The following is a 24601-nucleotide window of genomic DNA, read 5'->3' as shown; positions in this document are numbered from 1 at the left end:
TTACTGCATCTTTACTGCATCTTTAAGCATTTCACAGACTGAATCAGCTCCCAGATTCTGTCCCTGAAAATTGTAGTAGTAGTAAACATAAAAAGGAAAAAATCCCAAAACCATTGGATATTGACATCTTGTGTCCTTGTCAAGCATAGGGAGTAAGATGCAATTAAGCACAACACCTAACTCGAGATCTGATGATGAAGACGATGCTGAGGAAGCCATGAGGTATGACAAACCCACATGTATAGGTTATTACAGGCAGCTCATTTTGTAAGAAAATACTCAGCCCTTGCCTCAGAGACAAATCCCTTTACATTATATTAAATTTTAAAAAAAAAGTTAATTGTGTGTTGTATATCACATAGTTTTTGATTAAGAGCACATCATCCTCATGAAACAGCAGATTCAACACACTGAATCAAATTGATATCTCAAGTGGCAGAATAATGAATGCAACCCTATGTAACAGCTGAAATACTTAAAAGTGAAAGAAAAGTAAAAAAGAATCACAACTTCACCAATAAAAAGATAAATTTGTTGAAAAGGCAATTCTAGTGAATATAGATTCAAACTTAAAACTTTGGCATGCACTTTATCAGATTTCAGAAGCTACCGGAAATTCTATGCCTAAAATAAGTTAAATAAGCATTGGAAGGCCTTTCACAGATCAACTATGAATCCAGACATTACAGGATGCTTCAATTGTCGATTCTTGTATGTATTGAGCCAATGGTCAGACCAACGGCTGGAGCACATGGAATCAATTCGCATTCACAAAACATGATGCACGCAAAAAAGCTAAATTTATCATAACAGGGGAAAAAGAACTTACATGCAATTCAGAAGTTATTCCATTCAACTTCAGGGTAATTTCTTCAGTAACTTCCCCATGGGAGTCCCTAATATTAAACCGATTGGCATGCTTCACCTTCAGCCTCATGGATGAATTATTATAAGTTCTAGAGATTGTATGCCAAGCCCCAATGACCCTGTATCTATCCCCAGAAAGTGCCTTCCTCAGAGGCCATCTCAAACCCCCCTTCACACTAGAATCTAAAACTGCAGAAGAAATCATATCCCTAATGCTGTTCTTTTCATCTTCCTGCGAACATGAACAATTTTAAGTAAATTAAAGGGAACACAAGTATGACGGCAATGTGGCAGAAAAGTTGATTGACCAGGGAAATAAAGTTAAGGTCGATAATTGTCTTGATAATCTGTCAGGAAATTGGGCTGTGAATGAAAATTTCGAGAATGCAACCATTGGCCCTTTCCATTCTCTTTTACATACTGATTTCTCTCAGTATAGTCACTTTATTTGCTTTCTCATGCTGTAACATGAACTGGCCCAGGAAAAGTCTACAGGAAAAGCAATTTGCCATATTATATAACCCATAACATGGCCAACAGTCATTCCTTGCAAATAATCCACCAAGCTATATTGCACCCATAGTTCCATAGGTAGGACTCGAGACTAAGAAGCAATTACCACGCAACAAGAGCCACGGTGTGTCTGGATTGGGTCTTACAGTTCACTTTTTACTTAATCTAAATTTAGCTACTCACATGCTTGAACATTTTTCAAATTCAAAACACTTGAAACTATCACAAAAGTCAAATGTAGACATGTAGATTCACATATAATATTGCAGGCAATTTGAAAGATAATTAACACTACCTCAACTTTATTGGTTTCACTACATTTGTAATAGGAACTGCTCTCTTTCTAAATCCTCTTTTTTCACTGACTTCGAAGGCGTTGATATGAATGCCCTTCATGAATACTATAGATTCTGCAAGCTACTCCCCTTTCATATTTATATTATAAAATAAAAAGATTCAAAAGACATTAGCAAGGGAGTGGCTAGATTGATTGACCGAATATGCACTTCACGGGATAGGATGAATAGGGAAGCCCTCACTAAATTCACTCTTCGATGCTAAGAATAAGTTTTAGATCGAGAAGCCTGCAGCACCCCCCATGGGAAGTCCACTTCCCAAGGATGAGGAGCTACCCTCTCAATGGATGGGGATGAGGATCTTTCCGATCGATCTTCATGCATGACCATGGAAGTACCTCATAGAATCAGGTACGCACCGTATCCTATGAATAAGTACTTCACAGGGGTGGATTTGGACAATTTCGAAAGTAAGTGTTGGTCCAATTCTACCTTCTGCTGAAGAGCTTGGAGTGCCACGTATGATTCGAAAACTAGGTAGCTCGGTTGAAGAAGGCAAAATGCGGACTTTCCCCATTGGAGACTAGGTTGATAAGATGTCTCATTATTTTTTAAAATTTGAATTTCGGCTGGAAAGGTTAAAAAAATATACTTTTTGTCTTTAAGTTATAACAAACAAGCCCTGGTAAGTGCCTCCAACAAAGTGAAGTTTCACATGGGTCTTAGTTTCAATTACTTACGCTAATAGCCGTAAAGAGTCTCTTGGCACGTAACATTAACCTCATATCCAGATCCTTATTGAGGCACGATACATCAACAACCATGTGTCGAATCTGGCCTAACTCAACCTACAACCAAAATTTGCAGTTGTCAGTGCCTCTATAAACAATGACAAAAACCCGATCATTTAGGAATAGGTATACATATATAACTCCCCACAAATAGCATGAAGCACGAAGTTTTTAGCACGAAACAAGTAGGGTAATATTTAGCATAATCTCTCATTATGTGGTGAGAAGCAGGAATTTGCCTTATACAGTTCAAGTCGCTGCTCTGCCTTAATGACACTACATTTGCAGCAGATGGTCGCACCTGGCCTGGACAAATCACATAACTGCACCACAGAAAGATGGATGAAACTGATCAGTCAAAATCATGGAAATGCATAAGAAAGACAAAAAAGTAAAAAGGAAGAAACAAGAGACTTAAGCACCTGGACATGATATATATCCTTTTCGTCTTCAAAACTAAGGCCAATCTCTGGGATAACTTTATGGGTCACATTTTCCATATATAAGGAAGGAAGATTTGAGTAAAATGTTTTTTTTTACCGTTTTAATGAGGCCTTTGTAACCATATCTCCATGAGTTTCCACTGGAAATGAAGGAGTCCTGCACCCAAAAATTATGTCAAGCCTATGTTCTATCTTGTTATCCAAGTATTCAAAAATACACTCAAAATGATTACTATAAGGAGTTCAATGTCCCAACTATGCACAACAATTATGCTTTGTTAGCAGCAAAGCCTAGCTTGAGTGGTATTTGCAACGTAGAGTGCGATTTAAAAGAGATACAATAAGCAAGGTGCTCTGAAGTATGAGAATTTTGCATGATCATGCAGCAGAATATTGAGATTCTCAAAAATTTTAAATTGCATTACTAAGGGCATGTTTGGATAGATTTTTCCTTTTTGCTTTTTGTATAATCTGAATACTGCAACACATGCACTTTGACTTCTTTGTTTTATTCCCAAACACTTGAAACTTGCACTATGCAAAAATCGACACGAAGATCCACATATACTTTTCATAATCTTTTCAAATTATTTAGTGGAAAAGCAAAGAAGTACTTTTCATAAACAAGCAAACACTTGATAAATTTCTTTTATGTATGCAAACCATTGCCAAATTCTGAACTCTCTCTGAACCACATTTCGGTCCACGGGGACATCAACCAATGAAACAGACCCAAATGTCATATAAAATAGCGGCTTAACCAAAATTAATTCAAGCAACTTACCCATGAAAAATAATTTTCCCAAATCTAGCAATCAGTGTTGGTTTTATTGCGTCCATGCTCTGATTAAGGATCTCACTCTTCAAAGCTTTGAATGAACAAACTAAATCTTTCATCACAGTTTCAGCTATATGCACCCAAGGTTTCTTCCTATGGTCCCGGCCTGTTTCATCATCTTCTGAGAAGCCAAGAATTCCATTAAAGTCAACATGAATCCACAACTCTAAGATATCTAGAGCACATAGGATCTCATAATCAAAGAAGCATCACTCACCACTAACTACACAACTTTTGGCTAAGGCTAGCAGTTTTTCTCCTGGTTGCTGTTCAATGGCCTCAACAGAGACTGGCCTGAGAAAGACGCTAGAAGGAAGATGATCTCTATCATCATCCAAACCAACAGCCAACCATCTAGATATTGCCTTGCCTGCATACTCGATCCTCCCACTCTGATGAGAAATAGGTTTGGGCAATTTCAAGTTAAGATCTTTCCTGAATGATGCTGGAACACGGGACGGGCCATCCCTCTCCTTCCAATGTCGATTCCTCCCAATCCGATGACCAATAGTTTCAGGCGACCTTGAGTTAAGACCTTTCCTGAACCTCCACGCAACCGATGCTGGAACACGGGACTGGCCATCCCTCTCCTTCCAATGTCGATTCCTCCCAATCTGATGAGCAATAGTTTCGGGCAACCTCGAGTTATGACCTTTCCTGAACCTCCATGCAGCTGATGCTGGAACACAGGATGGGCCATCCCTCTCCTCCCAATGTCGTTTCCTCCAATCTGATGAGCAATACATTTGGGCGACCTCGAGTTAACACCTTCCCTGAACCGCCACGCAACCGATGCTGGAACACGGGATGGGCCATCCCTCTCCAGCCAATGTTGATGCCTCCCAATCTGATAAGCTATAGTTTCGGGTGACCTCGAGTTAAGATCTTCCCTGAACCGCCGCGCAACCGATGCTGGAACACGGGACAGGTCATCACTCTCCTGCCAATGTTGATGCCTCTCAATCTGATGATCAATATTTTTGAGCGACCTCGAGTTAACATCTTGCCTGAACTGCCACGCAACCGATGCTGGAACATGGGACAGGTCATCCCTCTCCTGCCAACGTCGATGCCTCCCAATCTGATAAGCAGTTGTTTCGCACGACCTCGAGTCAAACATTCCCTGTATCGCCACGCAACCGATGCTGGAACACAGGACAGGCCATCAACCCTCTCCTCCCAATGTCGCCGACGTGGAAAACCAGAGGCCATGATAGTTACAGCAACCTGAAACTTAAAAACTGCAGTCAAGGGAGGAAAAAACAAAAAAACATGCCCACAATTCCTCTTAGGAAGTAAAAGAAGAACAACACTGGCGGGTGACTGTTAATCACCTTAAACACACAGACCCAGAACTGAACTAGAGGAATAGCCTCATCCCATTCATGTTACATAGCCACAGAAGCAGAGTTCCAGATGATATCACTCAGAGGCATTCTCTCATTTGAAACAAGAGCATAACAAAACTAAACAAGAGTGATGTCGAGAATTCACATGTACGAGCGCATCGAGAGACGTACCAGAGTGCGTTCAGTCAGCTGAGCACCGTTTCTTGCTCCTGTCACGAGACAGATTAGACTGGCCACGATCGTGGGTCGAATGTAGAATCAGAGAAGCTGAACGTCAGCGCGCTTCTTCGTCTTTTTTTTCGTGGAAGAAGCCAACTAGCTTCGCGAGCAAGTAGAGAAAATTTGAGTGAGTGGACCCCATTGACGACAGGGCCTTCCCGAGGAAGGAAACGCTTTTTTGGAAAAAAAAAAGTGAGTGAGAATTTACCTGTTTTTGACTGAAAAATGATAAAGAAAATTGAATTTTTGCAGAGGAAGGAAAAAGGAAAATCGACTCGAAAAATTAACAATTTTTAAAAAGTTCCTAATTCCCATCATTTATATCATTTAGGAAAATGAGTTACTGAAATATATTCTCATTATCAGTCAAGATTTTTTATCATAGATTATTGTTGCAATAAAATTATTTTTCATTGACTCATTAAACTAAGCAGCAAAGATGATTAAATGTAGAAAATATATTTTTCAAATTCGCTGGTTCTCTGCGAAAGAAACGATCTGAAAGGCTTGGCATTTTCTTTCTTCTATTTTCTTCCCCCCTTTCCTTTTATGAACCAAATATAGTTAAAAATGAGGAAAATAAAGATAAAAGAAATTTGAATTTCGTCAATTTGTTTGATTTTAAATTGAATAGAAATGACGTGGAAAGAAATGAGATGTGATATTATTTGTATTTGAAGACAAAGGAGTGATGATAAGACTGGGAAAAAGGAAATGCGAAAAGGAATAGTTTATGTACTAGTGTCTTTATTCAATTATCTTCTCAAAATTACTAATTCAATTATAAAGAGGATGATATATAATCATAAATCTTTTGACAATTTACTAAAATAATTATTTCAACTAATTTTAATTGGAATTACTGACGTAGATGATTACCTGTCTTATGTGGCATAACAAACATTAATGCACGTAACTTTTGTAATTTTTTGATAATTTTAAAAAATTATTTTTCCTTTTTTTTTTTTTTTTTTTTCTTTCCTTTTTTCCTTTTTCTCTTTTTCTTATTTCCCTTCACTGGCCCACAGTTGATGGCCAACATTGGTTGCTAACAACAAGCAAAGGCTTGTAAGCCCTCACCTAGTCGCCAACAGGGTGTTGTAGCCCTCGCCTAGAGCCAGAAAGGGTCTTCGATCCACAATCCCAAAAAAAGAAAGAAAACAAAACAAAAAAAGAAAAGCACAAATGGAAGAAATTAGAAAATACATTTAAATATTGAAAAAAATTATCTATGCCTGCATCATTAGCGAGAGGAATTACATTGACAAATTGTGAAAATGCATAAAAAAAATTTGATATAACTGAATTAGTCACGTGTAATAAATTTAAGACTATTTTGGTAATTTTCCCTACTTTGTTTTGTTAGATTTAGCCCCTAAATTAGTCTTTGAATGCAATTTTTGGATCAAATTCATATTTGCAACGAAATGTAGACAAAAATCTTGACCGAGTGACAGAATTTTTTTTTTTGGTCAGAAAAAGAATGCTTTCATTTCTCAAAATAATACTTGAGAGGTATATAGAAGGCTTTCAAACTTGACAAAAGCAAATGCTAGAATGCAAATAACAAAGCATGATTGCAACTAAAAGCACAATCTCATTCCTCAAGAACAAATCTATCACCGTAAATGTTCAGCAGCCAATTACTAGATTTAGTAAATGAGTACATGCCGAAATTCCCACTCCATTTGCAACAGCTTGCAGTACGCATTTAGATTCAACTTCCTCATCAACACTATCCCTGCAAAGACACTAACATCGATATGTTAAAAGAAGATGGATCAAACAATTGTAAGCAACTCCTAGATCTAGACCTAAATCTAAATCATGAAAGTAAAACTCCAAGATCTAGAACAAAATCTAAATCGGGAGGAGAGTAGCCTAATTTTGAAGAGATTGTGGAGTCACGTCACAAACATCCTCCTCAGTGGCTATTGATTGGACTAATGGTTGAACTGGTCTCTATGTTCACCCAAAATCAGCTGTATTCATTCAAAAGACAAACTCCAAAAACAGATCTGAATAGAAGATAAGACAATCAAAACTGAAAGCTAATAGCCTACAAGAGAGTTTCAAAGAGGGAAGAGTTTTTGGAAGATTAGGCGTTTTGAGTTATAGAATCTAATACACTAAATCAATACGGAATAAACAATCCAAAAAAAAAAAAGATAATGAGCTAAGATGGGAGCTCATGATTCAGTTTACTCCGCATGGATCAAGCTCCCAAAGAAAGTATTTAAATAGTTATCATTTAGGACTGCAATGCTTTAAATTAATCACATCACAGCACCCACAGGAGCTTACTCCAAAATCGTTACCAACCGCATTCTCCATTTGGAGATTTGGCTCACATAGATCTGATCAGATCATTACAACTTAAGTTTTAGGTGGATTTGTTTTATTTAAAAAGAAAATATTTAAAAAATATTTTCCAAAAATTATTTGATTATATCATTTGAAAAAATTAGTCAACGAAATTATTTTCCTTATTGATAAGAATTTATTTCTAATGATTTTCTTGGGTGCTAAAAAAATTGTTCATTCATTCATCTTTTATCACCAACGTGAGCTATCATTTTTTCGGCAAATATTTTTTAAGTTTTGAGTTTACATATGAACAGAAATATGAAGATTTAGAAATAGTGACAAATATTTTTTAGGGACCATGCCTTGTAAATTTTAACTACGAGGACCAATGTCAATAATCACAGTAGTCAAATTTTCTTCCACATATGCACAGAAATATCTTGTTTACTTTGAAATATGACCAAATATTAAGTTTTGAAGAACCATGCCTACTGAAAATTTTCTCCCTTTACCAAAACCTCATGAACTAATTAAAGGTGTAAAAACAATTTTTCCACTGCACAAATCAGGTATATTTTTTTGGGGGGATGATCTCAAGAGGGTTCTCCTTTTTTGAAGAACCTCTATATTTACTGAACTCTGCATTTTTCCAGGACATGCACGCTCGACAAAGGAAACAATAGGTGAGAAAAATGCAGAAAAACATGCTATTGATCATGTTTGTATCAAATCTGCTTGAGGAACGTCATAGGATCCAGACCATACCTTTCCTCGGAGATTGCTGACTGCATACGTCAATTTCCGACAACCCTCGACCATGCCTATTCGAAACTGCCACTCAGCTGTTGGTGTATCAAGTACATGCTAGGTATGGAAAGAAGCAGAAACATCTGAAGTGCTGCACCAACAGGAATGTCCACAGTTCCGGCATGAGCTGTTAACACAAAGGAACATAAATCAGTGTATAGAACATCACAAACTACAGAGAGTGAATAACAGGTTCTCAACTTAACCCCCTAATATTCTCCAAAAACCCAAGTCGCCTCCAGCCATACCAGGGCATCCAGCCAGATAAAGAATTGAGAAGACCATAATGGATCACACGTCCAGGAGATCCAACCAGAGAGATCATTTGCACGTCTTCTCCAAGAACAACAGAAGATACAGGTTGGTCTTTTAATCCACATTTGTCCTCTATTTGATTTGGCTGCCCCATCATGTATTGTCCAATTGTTTGACATGGATGAATGGTGCTGCAAGTATTACTATATTTGCCAGATTAGGAACTTATCTTCTAGAATTATCCAAGTTTTCAAGGCATTGAAACACCAAATGTGCATAATTAAGTTTACACTGACCACTGAGGAAAAATGAAAACAATGAAAACTTCACCACTGGTCGCTGATTCAATATAGAGAGCGTTTTCCACAATACACAATATTGTACTAGTTCTCTCTTGATCACATTGCACTTTAAACATCACATTTATAGTATCAGAGCTGGTGAAATGTCCACTAGCATCAACATACAATACTCCTGAGATTCATATAACTGTGCATTCATAAGATGCGGTACTCATCAAATCTCTATAATTAAAAAGATCCCATATTTCAGCATATTGCTAGAGGATACATATATCCAGGGAGATAATATAAATTCAATCCCACAAGGCCAAAAAAGGGCACCAGGCCCGTGTTTTTGAGCCCTTACATACATTCTCAGTTAGGAGTTCGACAATTCTCACACCACAAAATCACACAATAACCATGAGTTTCGTTTACTCTCTCTCTCTCTCTCTCACACACACACACACACACACACACACACAATAACCATGAGTTTCATTTACTCTCTCTCTCTCTCTCTGAGAAATAGATGCCAATTTAAATGACTGTATTTCCACAAGATAAGAAGTGCTCCCATATCATCTTTACTGCATCTTTAAGCATATCAGAGGTTAAATCAGTTTCCAGACCCTGTCCCTGAAAATTGTAGTAGTAGATGTCAACAAAATGAAAATCCCAAAACCATTAGATATTGACACTTGTGTCTTTGTCAAGCATAGGGAGAAAGATGCAATCAAACACAAAACCTAATATGAGATCTGATGATGAAGATGATGACAAGGAGGCCATCAGTTATGAAAAATCCACATGTATAGTTTATTATAGGCAGCTCAATTTTGTAATAAAATACTCAGTCTTGGACTCAGAAACAAATCCCTTGAAATAAATTGTTTAATCTAAAGAGTTAATTGTCTGTTGTATAGTGTTTCATTAAGAGCACATCATCCTCATGAAACAATAAGTTCAACACACTGAATCAAATTGATATCTCGAGGGGCAGAGTAGAATTCACAGATTGTCTAAAACTTTTGCATCAACAAAGGTCAAACAATGCAATCCAATCTAACAGCTAAAATACTTAAACAGTGAAAATAACAAGAAAAAAGAATCACCTCTTTACCTATCAAAAAGATAAATTTGTCTTGAAAAGGAAATTCTTGTGACATTAAAAGGAACTCAAACTTCAATTTGGCATGCACTTTAACTGGTTTCAGAAGCTACTGGAAATTCTTTGCCTAAAATAAGTTATTATGTATTGGCAGGCTTTCACATATTGGCTACTAATCCAGAAATTACAGGATGCTTCAATTGTCATTTCTAATATTAAACCAATGGTCAGACATATGGCTTGCTCACATGGAAACAATTCGCATTCACAACAAAGTAAATGCAAGAAACTATATTTATCTTAACAGGGGACAAAAGAACTTACATGCAATTCAGAAGTTATGCCTTTCAACTTCAGGACAGTTTCTTCAGTCACTTCCCCATGGGAAATCTTAAAATCAAACCGATCCGCATGTCTCACCTTCAGCCTCATGGATGAATTCTTATAAGTTTTAGAGATTGTATGCCAAACTCCAACAATGCTGTATCTGTCTCCAGAAGATTCCTTTCCCAGAGGCCATCTTAAACCCCCTTTAACACTAGAATCTATAACAGCAGAAGTAATCAAATCCCTAATGCTGTCCTTTTCCTTTTCCTGCAAACATGAACAACTTGAAGTAAATTAAAAATAGTGATAACTATAATGGCAATGTGGCAAAAAATTTAATTGCCCAAGTAAATAAAGTTAAGGTAAAAATTGTCACAAGCATAATTTGTCAGTAAAGTGGGCTATTGATGAAAATTTTGAGAATGCAACTGTTGGCCCTTACAAATTCTCTTTTACATACTGATTTCTCTGAGTATAGGCCACTTACTTGCTTTCTTATGCTGTAATAGAAACTAGCAAAAGAAAAGCCTCCAGGAAAAAATTATCCACCAAGATAGTATTAAAAGGTAGGACTCAATATGAAGAAAAATTTACTGCAATAAGAGCCTTTGTCTGTCTGAATTAAATTTTGCTACTCACACACCCTAACTCTTTTCAAACCAACACACTTGAACCTTTCACAAAATTCAAATGTCGACTTGTAAATTCATATATAATTTTCATTACTTTTTGAAATTTGAATAATATATTAAATTTCAATGGGAAAGTAAAACTAAAAAAAAAAAACATTTTTTTAAGTAAAGCTAAAACAAACAGGTCCTAGAAAGTGCCTCCAACAAAGTGAAGTTTCACATAGATCTCAGCTTCAATTACTTACGCTAATATCTGTCAAGATTCTCTTGGTGCATAGCATCAACCTCATGTCCAGATCCTTATTGAGGCATGATACATCAACCACCATGTGTCGCACCTGGTTTAATTCGACCTACAACCAAAATTGAAGTTGTCAATGCCTTTATAAGCAATGACAAAAACCCAAACATTTTGGAAAAGGCATGGTACATATATAGTTCCATACTATTAGCATGTGGATGTTGTTATTTCTATCTAAAATGACACAATGCCTTCTAGCATGAAACAGGTAGGATAATATGTAGTATAAGCTCTCATTATTTTAAGAGAAACAGGAATTTGCCTTATAGAGTTCGAGCCTCTGCTCTGCCTTAGATACACTGCATTTGCAGGTGATGGTCGAATCTGGCCTGGACTTATCAGATAACTGCACTACAGAAAGAAGGACACAATTGACCAGCCAAAATTATGGAAATGCATGACAAAAAAAGTAATAAAGCAGAAACTAGAGACTCAAGCACCTTGACTTGATATATATCCTTTTCCTCTTCAAAACTAAGGCCAATCTCTGGGACAATTCTAAGAGTCACATTTTCCACAAAAGAGGAGGGAATATTTGTGTAAAATGATCTTTTCAACTGTCTCAAGGAGGTCTCTGTATTCATTTCACCACAAGTTTCCACTGGAAAAGAAGGACTCCTGCACCCAAAAGTAATGTTAAGCTCATTTGTTATCTTGTCATCCAAATATCCTCCGCTGCAGTCAAAATGATTATTAAAGGGAGTTCAACCACCTAAGTATGCAAAATAACTATGCTTTATTGGCAGCAAAGCCTAGCTTGAATCCATACTTTCAATGTGGAGCATGATTTTAAAGAGATACAATGAGCTAGGTGCTCTGAAGTTTTGAGAAATTTGCATAATCACACAGCAGAACATTGAGATTCTCAAAATTTAAATTGCATTACTAAAGGCATGTCTGGAGAGCCTTTAAATTTTTGCTTAATCTAAATATTGAACACATGCAATATTCCATTTTGGCAGGAAAAAAAAAAGAACTTTTGATATATATTACTTCTAAACACACAAATACTAAATTAATTTCCTTTGTGCATGCAAAGCTTTGCCGAATGCTGAACTCCCATTGGTCCACAGGGACCTCAACCAATGAAACAGAGTCAAATTTTACATAAAGAAGCAGTAGCTAATTCACTGAAATAATCCAAGCAACTTACCCATAAAAAAGAATTTTTCCGAATCTAGCAACCAGTGTGGGTTTTATTTCTTCCATGCTCTGACCCTCCATCTCACTTTTCACAACTTCAAATGAAGAAACTAAATCAGGCATCACAGTTTCAGCTATCTGTACCCAAGGTTTCTTGCTATGGTCCCAACCGGTTTCATCCTCTTCTGAGAAGCCAAGATTACCATTAAAGTCAACATGAATCCACAACTCGAGATATCTAGAGGCACAACAGGATCTCATTAATAAATGAACGATCACTTACCATTGGCCATACAATTTTTGGCTAAGGCTAGTTTCTCTCCTGATCTCCTTTCAATAGCCTCAACCGAGACCGGCTTGAGAAAGACCCCAGAAGGAAGATGATCTCCATCATCATCCAAACCAACAGCCAACCATCTAGAAATCGCCTTGTTTGCATAGACGATCTTCCCACTCTGATCAGCATTAGTTCTGGGCGACCTAAAGTTGAGACCTCTCTTGAACTGCCGCGGTGGCGATGCCGGAAGAGGGGACGAGTCACCGCTCCCTTCGATTGTCGCTTGTGCGGAGGAACGTAGGACATGATGGTTACAGCAACCCGGAACTCAAAAACTGCAGTCAAGAAAGAACATGCCCACAATTTCTCTTAACAAGCATTAGAGAAATAACCCACAAACCAAGAACTGGACTAAAAGAACAGCCTCATCCCATTCACGCTACATAGCCACACGAGCAGACAAATTACAGAAAGAAAGTACAACAAAACCTTGTACGAGCACATCGACAGACGTACCCGAGAAAGTTCAGTCACTTGGTGATCGTTTTTGCTTCTCTTGCGGGACGAATTGGGCTGGCCATCGTCGTGGGTTTATATAGAACGGAGAAGCTGAGACTTCGGTGCGCTTGGCTTCCCCTCCCGTGCAAGCAAGCAGACGAAGTTCACTTGGCAGCGACCGCATGGAAGAAGGCGCCCCTCGAAGAAGGACCCTCACGATGAAGTAGAATACGTTCGGGAAATGTGAAGAGAAACAGAATCGAATGTTGTTGGGGTGAAAGAGGGAAAGAAAAGAAATGGGGATAAAAAATTCCAGCTACATATTCTAAACTTTTTTTTTGTCGGTCATAAAATATTCTGAACTTTCTATTGGGAAATATTATTATTTTTTTTTTTTTTGGTCTCGCCATACTCAAATTTGCGTCAATGACTTAAAAGATAAGTTATTAGTTGCTACCAAAAAAATAAATAAAAACCAAATTAGTATATATACGACAAAATTACTCAAAACTTATTTTTTAACCATAAAAATCTCATGCAAGTCTCAATTGCGGACTTTATGGTGCTCTCAGGTGAGACATTCAGAATTCTGGACGTTATACTCTTTTTAGGCTGCGTTTGGCAGTCGGAATAAAATTCGGGATAGGATATAATTTATCCTATCCTACGTTTGGTCTTCACTCGGGATAGAATAAAGTCGGATATAAGGGGATATAGACGTGATAAAATTATCCCATGGGGAAGGTAAATAAAGGTGGATAGGATTTCTAATGTCCATAAAAGGAAAGTTATTTTTCTTGAATAACAAACTTATTAAATTAAAAAATTGAAATTATATTTCAATATAAATAATATTTGAATTCTAATTTAAGAAAATAAAATTTTTTTAATTAATCTTACTTTAATTTCTATATTCAATTTTAATTATATTTTATAATAAACATTCAACCTATAAATTAAATATTTATATTTATTATATATTTTAGGTATTTTTGTATTTTAGGTATGTTAGTACAGTTTACTATTTGATAAATTTTTATTAAAGAATGATGAAAGGGGAAAAAGAAATAATAATGAAAATAATATAAAAAAAAGATAAATAATAAAATAAATAATAAATAATAAATAAATTAAGGAATAATGTTACGAGATATTTTCACCGTCTTTATTTATGAACATTTAGGTTCATTTATAATAATATGTCGTTTATATAAAAAAAAAATGTACATAATGTGAACATATTTGACTTTAATCTTTGCGATTCACCAAACATGGACTAACCATCTTCCTCTACTCAATAGTAATCCCGGAATCTTCCTCTGCTCAATAGTGATCCTGATCATTTTATTGGTTGGGCCATTTATCAAGGACCTTCTCTGGTTACGCTTGGGATGCTATTCGCTTGATAGGGCAACTTATGCATTGGGCTCCTTTTATTTGGAATAACATGGTAGTCCCTTCTTGTTGCTGATCACTAGAAATAATTACCTACTTAGGTCATGCTCCTTACTTATGGTAGAATTTCTGACACTAAGTGTGCCTTCTCCTCTTGTTGTTCGAACTCTATTGATCACATTTTCTTTGGGTGTTCTACTACTGGGCTTTAGCTGATATTTGGGCTTCAAGATGTAATTTTGCTTGGCGTAACAGATGGTGGACGAAAACCTCCAATGGGCCATCAAGCATCTATCTAGAGATTCTTTTCACATTGTGCTCTCTCATTTTGCCTTTGGTGCACTATGTAATATTGTTTGGAAGGAAATGAATAATATCATTTTCCGTGCGGGGCCTTCCTCCTTGTCGGTTTTGAAGAAACGCCTTGAGAAGGTTGTTAGGGATAAAGCCCTCACCTTCCACCAAGTGTCTGCCACCTATTCTAATAGAAGATTATAGCAATGCTGGTGCCTCAACCCGTCTATTTTCTTGGACTAACCTCTGGCTAGCATTTTCTTCTGCTTTCCTCCACTGACGGTACTGGTTCCCCCTACAACAGAAGAGTGCAACAGACCTCAATTTTGATTTACGTCGCTGCTCTTCCTCTGCCCTAGTTCTTGTTGCTGTGGCAAGTATGTCGATCCATTGAAGCTGCCGCCTGCATCTAGTTCTTCAATGTTCGCTGTCGTTTGTTGTGATGGGTGCTGTTGTTTTGCTGGCTGATGTCCTCATTCCTCTCTTCCCCCTTCCTTTGGGTGTCGTTTGTTGGCTACTTGTAGCAATTGTTCCTCTTTTGGTAGCTGTTGTTTGGCTTTGTGTTTTTTCCCCTTCCAGCACCCTTTCACTCATTTTGACATGTTCGTCATCATGAGTGTAAGTTTTTGATGCCGTGAATTCCTACAGTATAATTTTTGGTTCAAGTCCTTATAATACTTACCTTACCCAAAAAAAAAAAAAAAACCTCAAGTTAGTATACTTTTAATAAATTTACCCTTAATTAGTTCACGTTAAATTGAATTATACCACAAACCGGAACATCTTTATTAAAGAAGAGTAAAACTCTAAACTAATAGTTTTATCAACTACCATGTGTCATCCAATTTAACAATTTAACAATAAAATCTAACGAAAACTAATGAATGGTAAATTTATGGCAAATATATCAGTTTGGTAAATTTATTATAGATATATTAATTTATGGTGAATTTATTACAGATGTACAGTTTGAGGTTTTTAGTACTACTAACTCCCTAAAAATATTGCCAATGAAGAATCATACGTGACTTTTGGCTTTTTTATATCTATATTTTTAAAGAAATTGAAGTTCAAGGTGGACTAAGGTAACCAAAAGACAATGCAGCCCGTATGACTAAAATTAGGCCGCCTTATTTGAAGGAAATCTGTCACTCTCTCTCTCTCGCTTCTTCGATGATACATGTTTGTCGCCGTCGCCGAGGACAACAACGGGGCGGGCGGTTTGCCTTTCAAACGCTCTCACAAGATCGAAGGGCCGAGGTTCGTGTCGCCTGTCCCTAGATCAGCTCGAGACATCAACTCCTAAAGTTTGACATCTCCGGCGCCACCCTCGATATAGCGTGTCTCGACATGGATAGCCTCTTAAAAGACGATCTGAATTTGCTCACAAACTTCACGAATTCGAACGGGATGGTCAGAAATGACTTTCAGCCGTGCGATCCTTGATCTTTTCTTCAGACCGGTTTCGATTTTGAAGAACAAAACGATTTGGGCATCACGGTTTGAAGAACAAGACGTTTTTTGAGTTTCGTGGTTCCCAATTCGTTTATCAGGGGCAAATAAAATGTGAAACCGCGTCGTTTAGCTCTTATTTTGCTGACTTCATTTTGCCAGCAAGTCACGTTGGATCGTTTATTTCAAAATAATGTTACCTAAGAATTTCCAACCACTCAAATCACCGATGACATTAGAGTGACTGATTTTTTACCAACCTAACACTAAAGCGATCACTCGAATACCTTGAAACTTACTTGGCATATCTTGAAAATCAGTTCTCTAGTTTTTCCCAAATTAAAGTATGGAGACCAAAGTTGAATACAGGTATCATTTTTATATCACCTATAAAAACACTCCAAAAGCTGCTTTGGAATCGTGGTGAACATATTCACATTTTACGCAATCAATCATGAGAAATAAGCAAAACTACAATTTTGGTGGTCCATCAATCTGTGTTAAATCACCATCAACTTCAATTCTATCGGGATGATTAAGGCTGAGCATGGATATAGGGTGGAACCGATAAACAAATCGAACTGGTCATAGGAACTAGTTGGATTCCGGGTTCCCTTGATTACTAGTCCACTTCTAAAAAAAAAGTGAAACCGATACTGTATTTTTCGGTTCCAATTCCCAAGTAAGAACCAAACTAGAAAACAGAAACCGACAAATTGAACCAAGAACCAATGAACCGGAGATTATATATTATAAGTGATGTATATATCTTTTTATATTGTTCCCTTATGTACCTAATGAATGAATATTTCATTTAATCTCTATTTTGTTTAGATATGAATTATCTTATTGAGGAGATGATATGTTGAAGTAAAATGAATATATGCGGTAAAGTTTTCTAATAATTATTTTAATTCATTTAATGGTAAATTTAATTAAAACTATTATTATGTGATTAATTGTGTTTGTTGTTTCTTTTCATTTCAAGTGGTTAAAATTTGGAGTAATTTTTTCGTAGATGATTGAGAATTGAAGTTCTATATTTATATTTTATATTATGTATTTTGAACTTATTGTTATTTATTTCATAATACGTATTCATCTTTATGGATTGTTGCTATTAATAAATGAGAATTTTTGTTGTTGTGTTTACTTTCATTTTGTTAAAATAAAAAAGAAACAAAAATTAAAGAAACAGTTCAATGGGTGGACTCTAGAACTGATTAATTTAAGAGGGTAAGTCCTAGGTATGCAAAGTAGAATTCAAGTTCAAAAAACTAGGGAAGCAATTTCAACAAGATAGGGTTTAGGTTCTAAACCTAGACCGACCCTAGGCAAAATGGACTCACTTTTCATGGTTGATGCGACCACATAGAAGAAAAAAATCCTATCTTCACAACCTGTGCTCTTATAAAATTTCATGAAGGATTATACATTGGCCAAAAGGATTGCAATTTTCACTTATAACATCCACGCATATTGTCAAAAAAGAAAAAACGTGTTCACGTATTCACATAATTTTCCAATCAAAATTAACCGAAAAAACTACATTAGTAAATTATCAAGAGGTTTGGGACTAAATTAACACAAGTAAAACATCTATGACTGAATTGACCACCGTACAATAAGTTCGTAAAATAGATTTATGACATTTTTGGTAACTTTCATTACTTCATTTTGTCATATTTAGTCCCTAAATTAGTCTTCGATTGCAATTTCTAGACCAATCTCGTATTTGCAATCAAACCTAGAAAAAATATTGACCGAGTGATGGTATTTAATACACTGAATCAATACAGAATACACAATTCAAAAATAATGATGAGCCAAGATTAGAGCTAAGGATTAGGCCTCCTCCACATGGATCAAGCTCCCAAATAAAGTATTCAAATAGTGACCATTTAGGACTGCAGTACTTTAAATTAATCAAATTGCCACACCTAATAGAAGCTTACTCCTAAATAGTTACCAACCACGTTCTCCATTTGGGGATATGGCATTCATTGATCTGATCGGATCATTACAACCCTAGGTTTAGATAATAGTTTTTTTTTTTCCCACTGCTCATAACACATCGACACCGACGTCGATTTTCAGTACTTAGCATTTTCTATCAACATTTGAACCGAAATATGAAATTTACTTTGAAATAGCAATCAAATGCCTCTGAAAATTTTAACTACAAGGACCAAAATTGAATAATTACAGTAATACAAATGTTTATTCCACGGCACATCAGGTATATACTGTTCACCTTTTGGGATGATCTCCTTCTATCAAGTCTAGTAGATATGCCAGGGTATCCTGCTAGATAAAGAATTGAGAAGATATTGTATGTCATATGTCCAGGAGATGTAACCAGAGAGATCTTTTGCCTGTCCTCTTCATAAGCAATAGAAGATACGGGTTGGTCAATAATCCAAATTTGTCCTCTACTTGATTCGGCTAAAGTCATGTCACATGTGTTGTCTGATTGTTCAACATGGGACATGGCGCTACAAGTATTACCATATTCCCTGGATCAGGAACTTACCTTCTAAAATCATCCGAGTTCTCAAGGCATTGAAACAACGAATGTGCATGATTAAGTCCACAGTGATGCATTGGGGAAAAATGAAAACCACAAAAACTTCTCAAGTAACTGATTCAACATAGAGAGCGTTTCCCCAATACGCAATGTTGTACTAGCTCTCTCTTGATCAGACTACTTCACATAGCACTTTAAAAATCACATTTTTAGTATCAGAACTGGTTATATGTCTACTAAGCAAGAACATACATTATCCCAAGATCCTCATAAATGTCCATTCATAAGATGCAGTAGCTCATCAAATCTCTAAAATTAAAAAAGATCTCATTTTCAAGCAAATTGCTAGAGGATACATAAAGCCAGAGCAATATATCAAATTCATTCCCACAAGGCCAAAAAGAGAATGAGGCCCATGTTTTTGAGCCCTTATATACATTCTCAGTTACTAATTCATACATTATCACAAGACAAACTCACACAATCACCATGAGTTTTATTCACATTCTCTCTCTCACACACACATACACACTGATAAAGAGAGGCCAATTCAAATGACCGTATTTCCACACGATAAGAAGTGCTCCCACATCATCTTTACCGCATCTTTTAGCATATCAGAGATTACATCAGTTCCCAGAATCTGTCCCTGAAAATTGTAGTAGTAGGTGTCAACAAAATGAAAATCCCAAAACCAGTGGATATTGATTCTTGTGTCCTTGTCGAGCATGGGGAGTAAGATGCAATTAAACACAACCTAATACAAGATCTGATGATGAAGATGTTGACAAGGAGGCCATCAGGTATGACAAACCCACATGTACAGGTTTGTTACGGGCAGCTCAATTTGTAAGAAAATACACAGCCTTTGCCTCAGAAACAAATCCCTTGACATAAATTGTTTGATGTAAAGAGAGTTAATTGTCTGTTGTATAGTGCTTCCGTAAGAGCACATCATCCTCATGAAACGGTAAATTCAACACACTGAATGAAATTGATATCTTGAGCGGCAGAGTTGAGTTTACAACACCTCTATAATTTTGCATCAACAAAGGTCAGAATGCAGCCCAATCTAACAGCTGAAATACTTAAACGGTAAAAATAACAAGAAAAAAGAATCACCTCTTTACCTATCAAAAGATAAATTTGTCTTGTAAAGGAAGTTCTAGTGAAACTAAAAGGAATTCAAACTTAAAACTTGGCATGCACTTTTACTGGTTTCAGAAGCTACCAAAGATTCTTTGCCTAAAATAAGTTAATATGCATTTGAAGGCTTCACAAATCAGCTACTAATCCAGAAATTACAGGATGCTTCAATTGTCGGTTCTAGTATTGAACTAATGGTCAGACGTGTGGCTGGAGCACATGGAACCAATTTGCATTCTCAAGCAAAGTCCACACAAAAAAGCTATATTTGTCTTAACAGGGGACAAAAGAACTTACATGCAATTCAGAAGTTATGCCCTTCAACTTCAGGACAGTTTCTTCAGTAACTTCCCCCTGGGAACTCCTAAAATCAAACTGATCAGCATGTGTCACCTTCAGCCTCATGGATGAATTCTTATAAGTTTTAGAGATTATATGACAAGCTCCGATGATGCTGTATCTATCTCCAGAAGATTCCTTTCCCAGAGGCCATTTTAAACCCCCATTAACACTAGAATCTATAACTGCAGAAGTAATCAAATCCCTAATGCTGTTCTTTTCCTTTTCCTGTAAACATGAACAACTTGAAGTAAATTGAAAAGAGTAACAATTGTGATGGCAATGTGGCAGAAAATTTAATTGGCCGCTTCACTCACTTTATTATGCTGTAATTGAAAGTGGCAAAAGAAAAGTTTCCAGGAAAAGCAATTAGCCATGCCACAGAACATATAACATGCAAACAGTAATGCCTTGCAAATTATCCACCAAGCTAGTTTTAAAAGGTCAGACTCGAAACGAAGAAAAATTTACTGCAATAAGAGCAACAGTCTGTCTGAATTGACTTTTACATTTTACCTTTTACTTAATTAAAATTTTGCTACTCCCATGCTTTAACTCTTTTCAAAACCAACACACTTGAAACATTCACAAAATTCAATTGTCAACATTTAGATTCACACGTAATTTTTCGAAATTTGAGTATTATCTTATATTTTGACGAGAAAGTAAAACAAAAGAACACTTTTTTTTTTTTTTTTAAGTTAAGCTCAAACAAATAGGCCCTAGTAAGCGCCTCCAACAATGTGAAGTGAGACATGGATCTTATAGGTTCAATTACTTACGCTAATAGCTGTCAACATGCTCCTGGTGCGTAACATCAACCTCATGTCCAGATCCTTATTGAGGCAGGATACATCAACTACCATGTGTCGCACCTGGTTTAATTGGATCTACAACCAAAGTTCACAGTTGTCAATGCCTTTATAAACAATGACAAAAAGCCAACCATTTAGGAAAAGGTATAGTACATATATAACTACATACAATTAGCGTGATGTGTGATGTTATTTTTATTGGAAAAAGTGTCCAAAAAAAGTCCTAAATCTTTTGCACCAGTGCCATTTTAGTCACAAACGCTTTAAGGGCGTCAATGTAGTCATAAACCTTTTGCATTTGTGCCAATTCAATTATTTCGGCTAATTTTAGCAGGATATTGCCGACGTGGACGCTGGCCAGCCCACGTGACATCGCCGATACTATTGTAGACAATTTTTAACGATATTTTAATATATATATTTTTTTTTTTTTTTTTTGCCTTTCTTTTCTTTCTTTTGCCAATGACCAGCCATCAGCCATGGCAAAGCAAGCTGGCCTTGCCTGGGCCAGGGGAGCCCTTGCCCAACCAAAGCCTCATTCACCAGATTTGATGAGGCTAGCCCTCGCCCAGGCCAGGGCAGCCTCGCCAAGCGTCGCCTTCAATTGGGCAACACTCAGCGAGGGCAAGGCTGCCCTAGCCTTGGCAAGGGCCGGCCTAGCCAAATTTGGCAAGGGAAGCCCTAGCCTAGACCAATGGCGAGGCCAACCCTCGCCTGGTTGGGCCTTGCCTATGGCAAGTGACGGCAACCCTCACCCAGGAAAGACGAACATAGAGAGAGACAGAGAGAGACAAAGAGACTGAAAAAATATTAATTGCCCATGTCAACGCCAGCGGTGCCACCACGTAAATTAGCTGGCATCCACATTAACAATATGCAACCAAAATTAACCGGAATGACTAAATTGACACTAGGTCTAAAGGTTTAAAACTAAATTGATACAAATACAATAAGTTTAGGACTATTATGTCATCTTTCCCTATTTCTATCTAAAATGACATAATGCCTTTTAGCATGAAACAAGTAGGGTAATATTTAGTATAAGCTCTCATTATTTAAATAGAAGCAGAAATTTACCTTATAAAGTTCGAGTCTCTGCTCTGACTTAGAAACAACACATTTGCAGGAGATAGTTGCACCTGGCCTGGACTTATCGGATAACTGCACCACAGAAAGAAGGACGCAATTGAACAGTCAAAATTACAGAATTGCAAGACCAAAAAAGTAAAAAGCAGAAACTCAAGACTCAAGCACCTTGACATGATATAAATCCTTTTCATATGCAAAACTTAGGCAAATCTCTGGGATAATTCTAAGAGTCACATTTTCCACAAAAGAGGCAGGATGATTTATGTAAAATGATCTTTTCAGCTGTCTCAATGAGGCCTCTCTAAGCATATCTCCACAAGTTTCCACCGGAAATGAAGGATTCCTGCACCCAAAAGTTATGTTAAGCTCATGTGTCTATCTTGTCATCCAAATATCCTCAACTACAGTCAAAATAATTATTATAAGGAGTTCAACCACCTAACTGTGTAAAACAATTATGCTTTGTTAGCAGCAAAGCCTAGCTTGAGCGGTATTTACAATATGGAGCACGATTTTAAAGAGATCCAATAAGCAAGGTGCTCTGAAGTTTGAGAAATTTGCATAATCACGTGGCAGAACATTAAGATTCTCAAAATTTTAATTGCATTATTAGGGGCATGCCTGGTCAGCCTTTCACTTTTGGCTTTTTGTCTAATCTAGATGTTGCAACGCGTGCAATATTCTAAAATTTTGGCAGGAAAACAAAAATGTACTTTCTACATAAATTTACTTTAAACACACAGACCATAAATTAATTTCCTTTGTGTATACAAAGCATTGCCAAATGCCGAACTCTCTTTAGGTCCACAGAGACCTCAACCAATGAAACAGAGTCAAATGTTACAAAAAGAAGCCGTTGCTAATTCACTGAAATTAATTCAAGCAACTTACCCATGAAAAAGGATTTTTCCAAATCTAGCAACGAGTGCGGGTTTTATTTCTTCCATTCTCTGACCCTCAATCTCACTTCTCACTACCTCATATGAAGAAACTAAATCAGGCATCACTGTTTCGGCTATATGTATCCAAGGCTTCTTGCTATGGTCCTGACTCGTTTCGTCATCTTCTGAGAAGCCAGGAATGCCATTAAAGTCAAGCTGAACCCACAACTCAAGATATATAGAGCAGAGCAGGATCTAAATTATAAAGGAACGATCACTTACCATTAGCCACACAATTTTTGGCTAAGGCTAGCAGTTTCTCTCCTGATCTCCTTTCAAGGGCCTCAACAGAGACCGGCTTGAGAAAGAACCCAGAGGGAAGATGATCTCCATCATCATCCAAACCAACAGCCAACCATCTATATATCGCCGTGTCTGCATAGACGATCTTCCCACTCTGGTGAGCATTAGCTCTAGGCGACCTAAAGTTGAGACCTCTCTTGAACTGCCGCCGAATCGATGCCGGAACAGGGGACGGGTCACCACTCTCCATCGAATGTCGCTTGTGCGGAGGAACGTAGGCCATGATGGTTACACCAACCCGGAACTAAAAAACTGCAGTTGAGAAAGAAACACGCCCACAATTTCTCTTTAGAAGAATTAAGAACGACCTTAAACCCACAAACCAAGAACTGGACTAAAAGAACAGCCTCATCCCATTCAAGCAAAAACCTTGTACGAGCGCATCGACAGACGTACCAGAGAAGGTTCAGCCGCTTGGTGATCGTTTTGCTCCACTCGCGAGATGAGTCGGGTTGGCCATGATCGTGGGTTTATATAGAATGGAGAAGCTGGAACGTCGGTGCGCTTCGCCTTCCCTCTCGTACGAGCAAGCACAGGAAGCTCTCTTGGGAGTAAACGCATTGAAGAACGAGCTTTTTTTTTTTGTTTGGGGTCAAGAAGGAACTTGTTGAAGAAGGATCCTTTCCGACGAAGTAGAATACGTTTGGGAAATGTGAACAGGATGAGACGAAATTTGTCCTATGAAACATTACTATTTAAACCCCAACTACATATTCTAAATTTTTTTCGTTTGGGCATAAAATATTCCAAACTTTGTCCTATGAAACATTACTATTTAATTTTTTTTTTCTATCTCGCTCCATCCAAATTTATATTAGTGATTTAGAAATATGATTAATACAACGAAAAATCTTAGATTGATATACATATGATAAATCTATTTCAAACTAATTGATTATTAAAAACTCAAAATCAATATATTTATCACAAATTTACCTTCAATATTACAAAAAATAACAAATTAGTACATTAAACTGGTACATCCATCAACTATTATGTATCATTCAAGTCAAAAATTAAACGGTAAAATTTAATGAAAATTAAC

At 36.9% G+C, this 24601-nt stretch overlaps 3 protein-coding genes across 4 annotated transcripts; all 3 read right to left on the bottom strand.

Annotated features, from left to right (window-relative positions):
• Window positions 1–5417, bottom strand: LOC104432564. Its single transcript, XM_010045026.3, has 8 exons — window positions 5269–5417; window positions 3966–4975; window positions 3695–3869; window positions 2890–3067; window positions 2707–2790; window positions 2417–2524; window positions 830–1099; window positions 1–63 (listed from the first exon to the last, which is right to left on the bottom strand). The coding sequence occupies exons 4-8, from the start codon at window positions 2965–2967 to the stop codon at window positions 1–3; spliced, it is 603 nt and encodes a 200-aa protein (XP_010043328.2). The 5' UTR covers window positions 2968–3067; window positions 3695–3869; window positions 3966–4975; window positions 5269–5417.
• A 3732-nt stretch (window positions 5418–9149) lies between these two features.
• Window positions 9150–13085, bottom strand: LOC104432565. The gene is made up of 7 exons (XM_039314769.1): window positions 12764–13085; window positions 12491–12665; window positions 11778–11955; window positions 11600–11683; window positions 11282–11389; window positions 10402–10671; window positions 9150–9605 (listed from the first exon to the last, which is right to left on the bottom strand). The coding sequence occupies exons 1-7, from the start codon at window positions 12771–12773 to the stop codon at window positions 9507–9509; spliced, it is 924 nt and encodes a 307-aa protein (XP_039170703.1). The 5' UTR covers window positions 12774–13085; the 3' UTR covers window positions 9150–9506.
• Window positions 13086–19216: 6131 nt separating this feature from the next.
• Window positions 19217–24146, bottom strand: LOC104432566. Of its 2 annotated transcripts, none has more exons than XM_010045032.3 (8): window positions 23953–24146; window positions 23476–23808; window positions 23204–23378; window positions 22478–22655; window positions 22301–22384; window positions 21191–21298; window positions 20367–20636; window positions 19217–19572 (listed from the first exon to the last, which is right to left on the bottom strand). In XM_010045032.3, the coding sequence occupies exons 2-8, from the start codon at window positions 23777–23779 to the stop codon at window positions 19474–19476; spliced, it is 1218 nt and encodes a 405-aa protein (XP_010043334.2). In that variant the 5' UTR covers window positions 23780–23808; window positions 23953–24146; the 3' UTR covers window positions 19217–19473. The 2 variants fall into 2 exon arrangements, with proteins under 2 accessions (XP_010043334.2, XP_010043335.2); XM_010045033.3 differs by having other exon boundaries at window positions 23204–23375.
• Between the last annotated feature and the right edge of the window lie 455 nt (window positions 24147–24601).

The sequence above is a fragment of the Eucalyptus grandis genome, chromosome 6 (assembly GCF_016545825.1).
Source record: "Eucalyptus grandis isolate ANBG69807.140 chromosome 6, ASM1654582v1, whole genome shotgun sequence".
Classification (NCBI taxonomy): Eukaryota; Viridiplantae; Streptophyta; class Magnoliopsida; order Myrtales; family Myrtaceae; genus Eucalyptus; species Eucalyptus grandis.
This window is presented reverse-complemented; position numbering and strand designations above follow the sequence as displayed.

Coding starts and splice junctions, on each gene's coding strand:
- LOC104432566 (XM_010045032.3), bottom strand. CDS start 23,779: ATGGCCTACGTTCCTCCGCACAAGCGACATTCGATGGAGAGTGGTGAC. Junction 22,385..22,477: donor AGGATTTATATCATGTCAAG/GTGCTTGAGTCT, acceptor TCTGTGGTGCAG/TTATCCGATAAGTCCAGGCC. Junction 21,299..22,300: donor AGAGACTCGAACTTTATAAG/GTAAATTTCTGC, acceptor CTTTGGTTGTAG/ATCCAATTAAACCAGGTGCG.
- LOC104432564 (XM_010045026.3), bottom strand. CDS start 2,967: ATGGAAAATGTGACCCATAAAGTTATCCCAGAGATTGGCCTTAGTTTT. Junction 2,525..2,706: donor AGCGACTTGAACTGTATAAG/GCAAATTCCTGC, acceptor TTTTGGTTGTAG/GTTGAGTTAGGCCAGATTCG. Junction 64..829: donor GAATAACTTCTGAATTGCAT/GTAAGTTCTTTT, acceptor TACAATTTTCAG/GGACAGAATCTGGGAGCTGA.
- LOC104432565 (XM_039314769.1), bottom strand. Junction 10,672..11,281: donor GAATCTTGACAGATATTAGC/GTAAGTAATTGA, acceptor TCATGTTTGCAG/GAAAAGGAAAAGGACAGCAT. Junction 9,606..10,401: donor GCATAACTTCTGAATTGCAT/GTAAGTTCTTTT, acceptor TACAATTTTCAG/GGACAGGGTCTGGAAACTGA.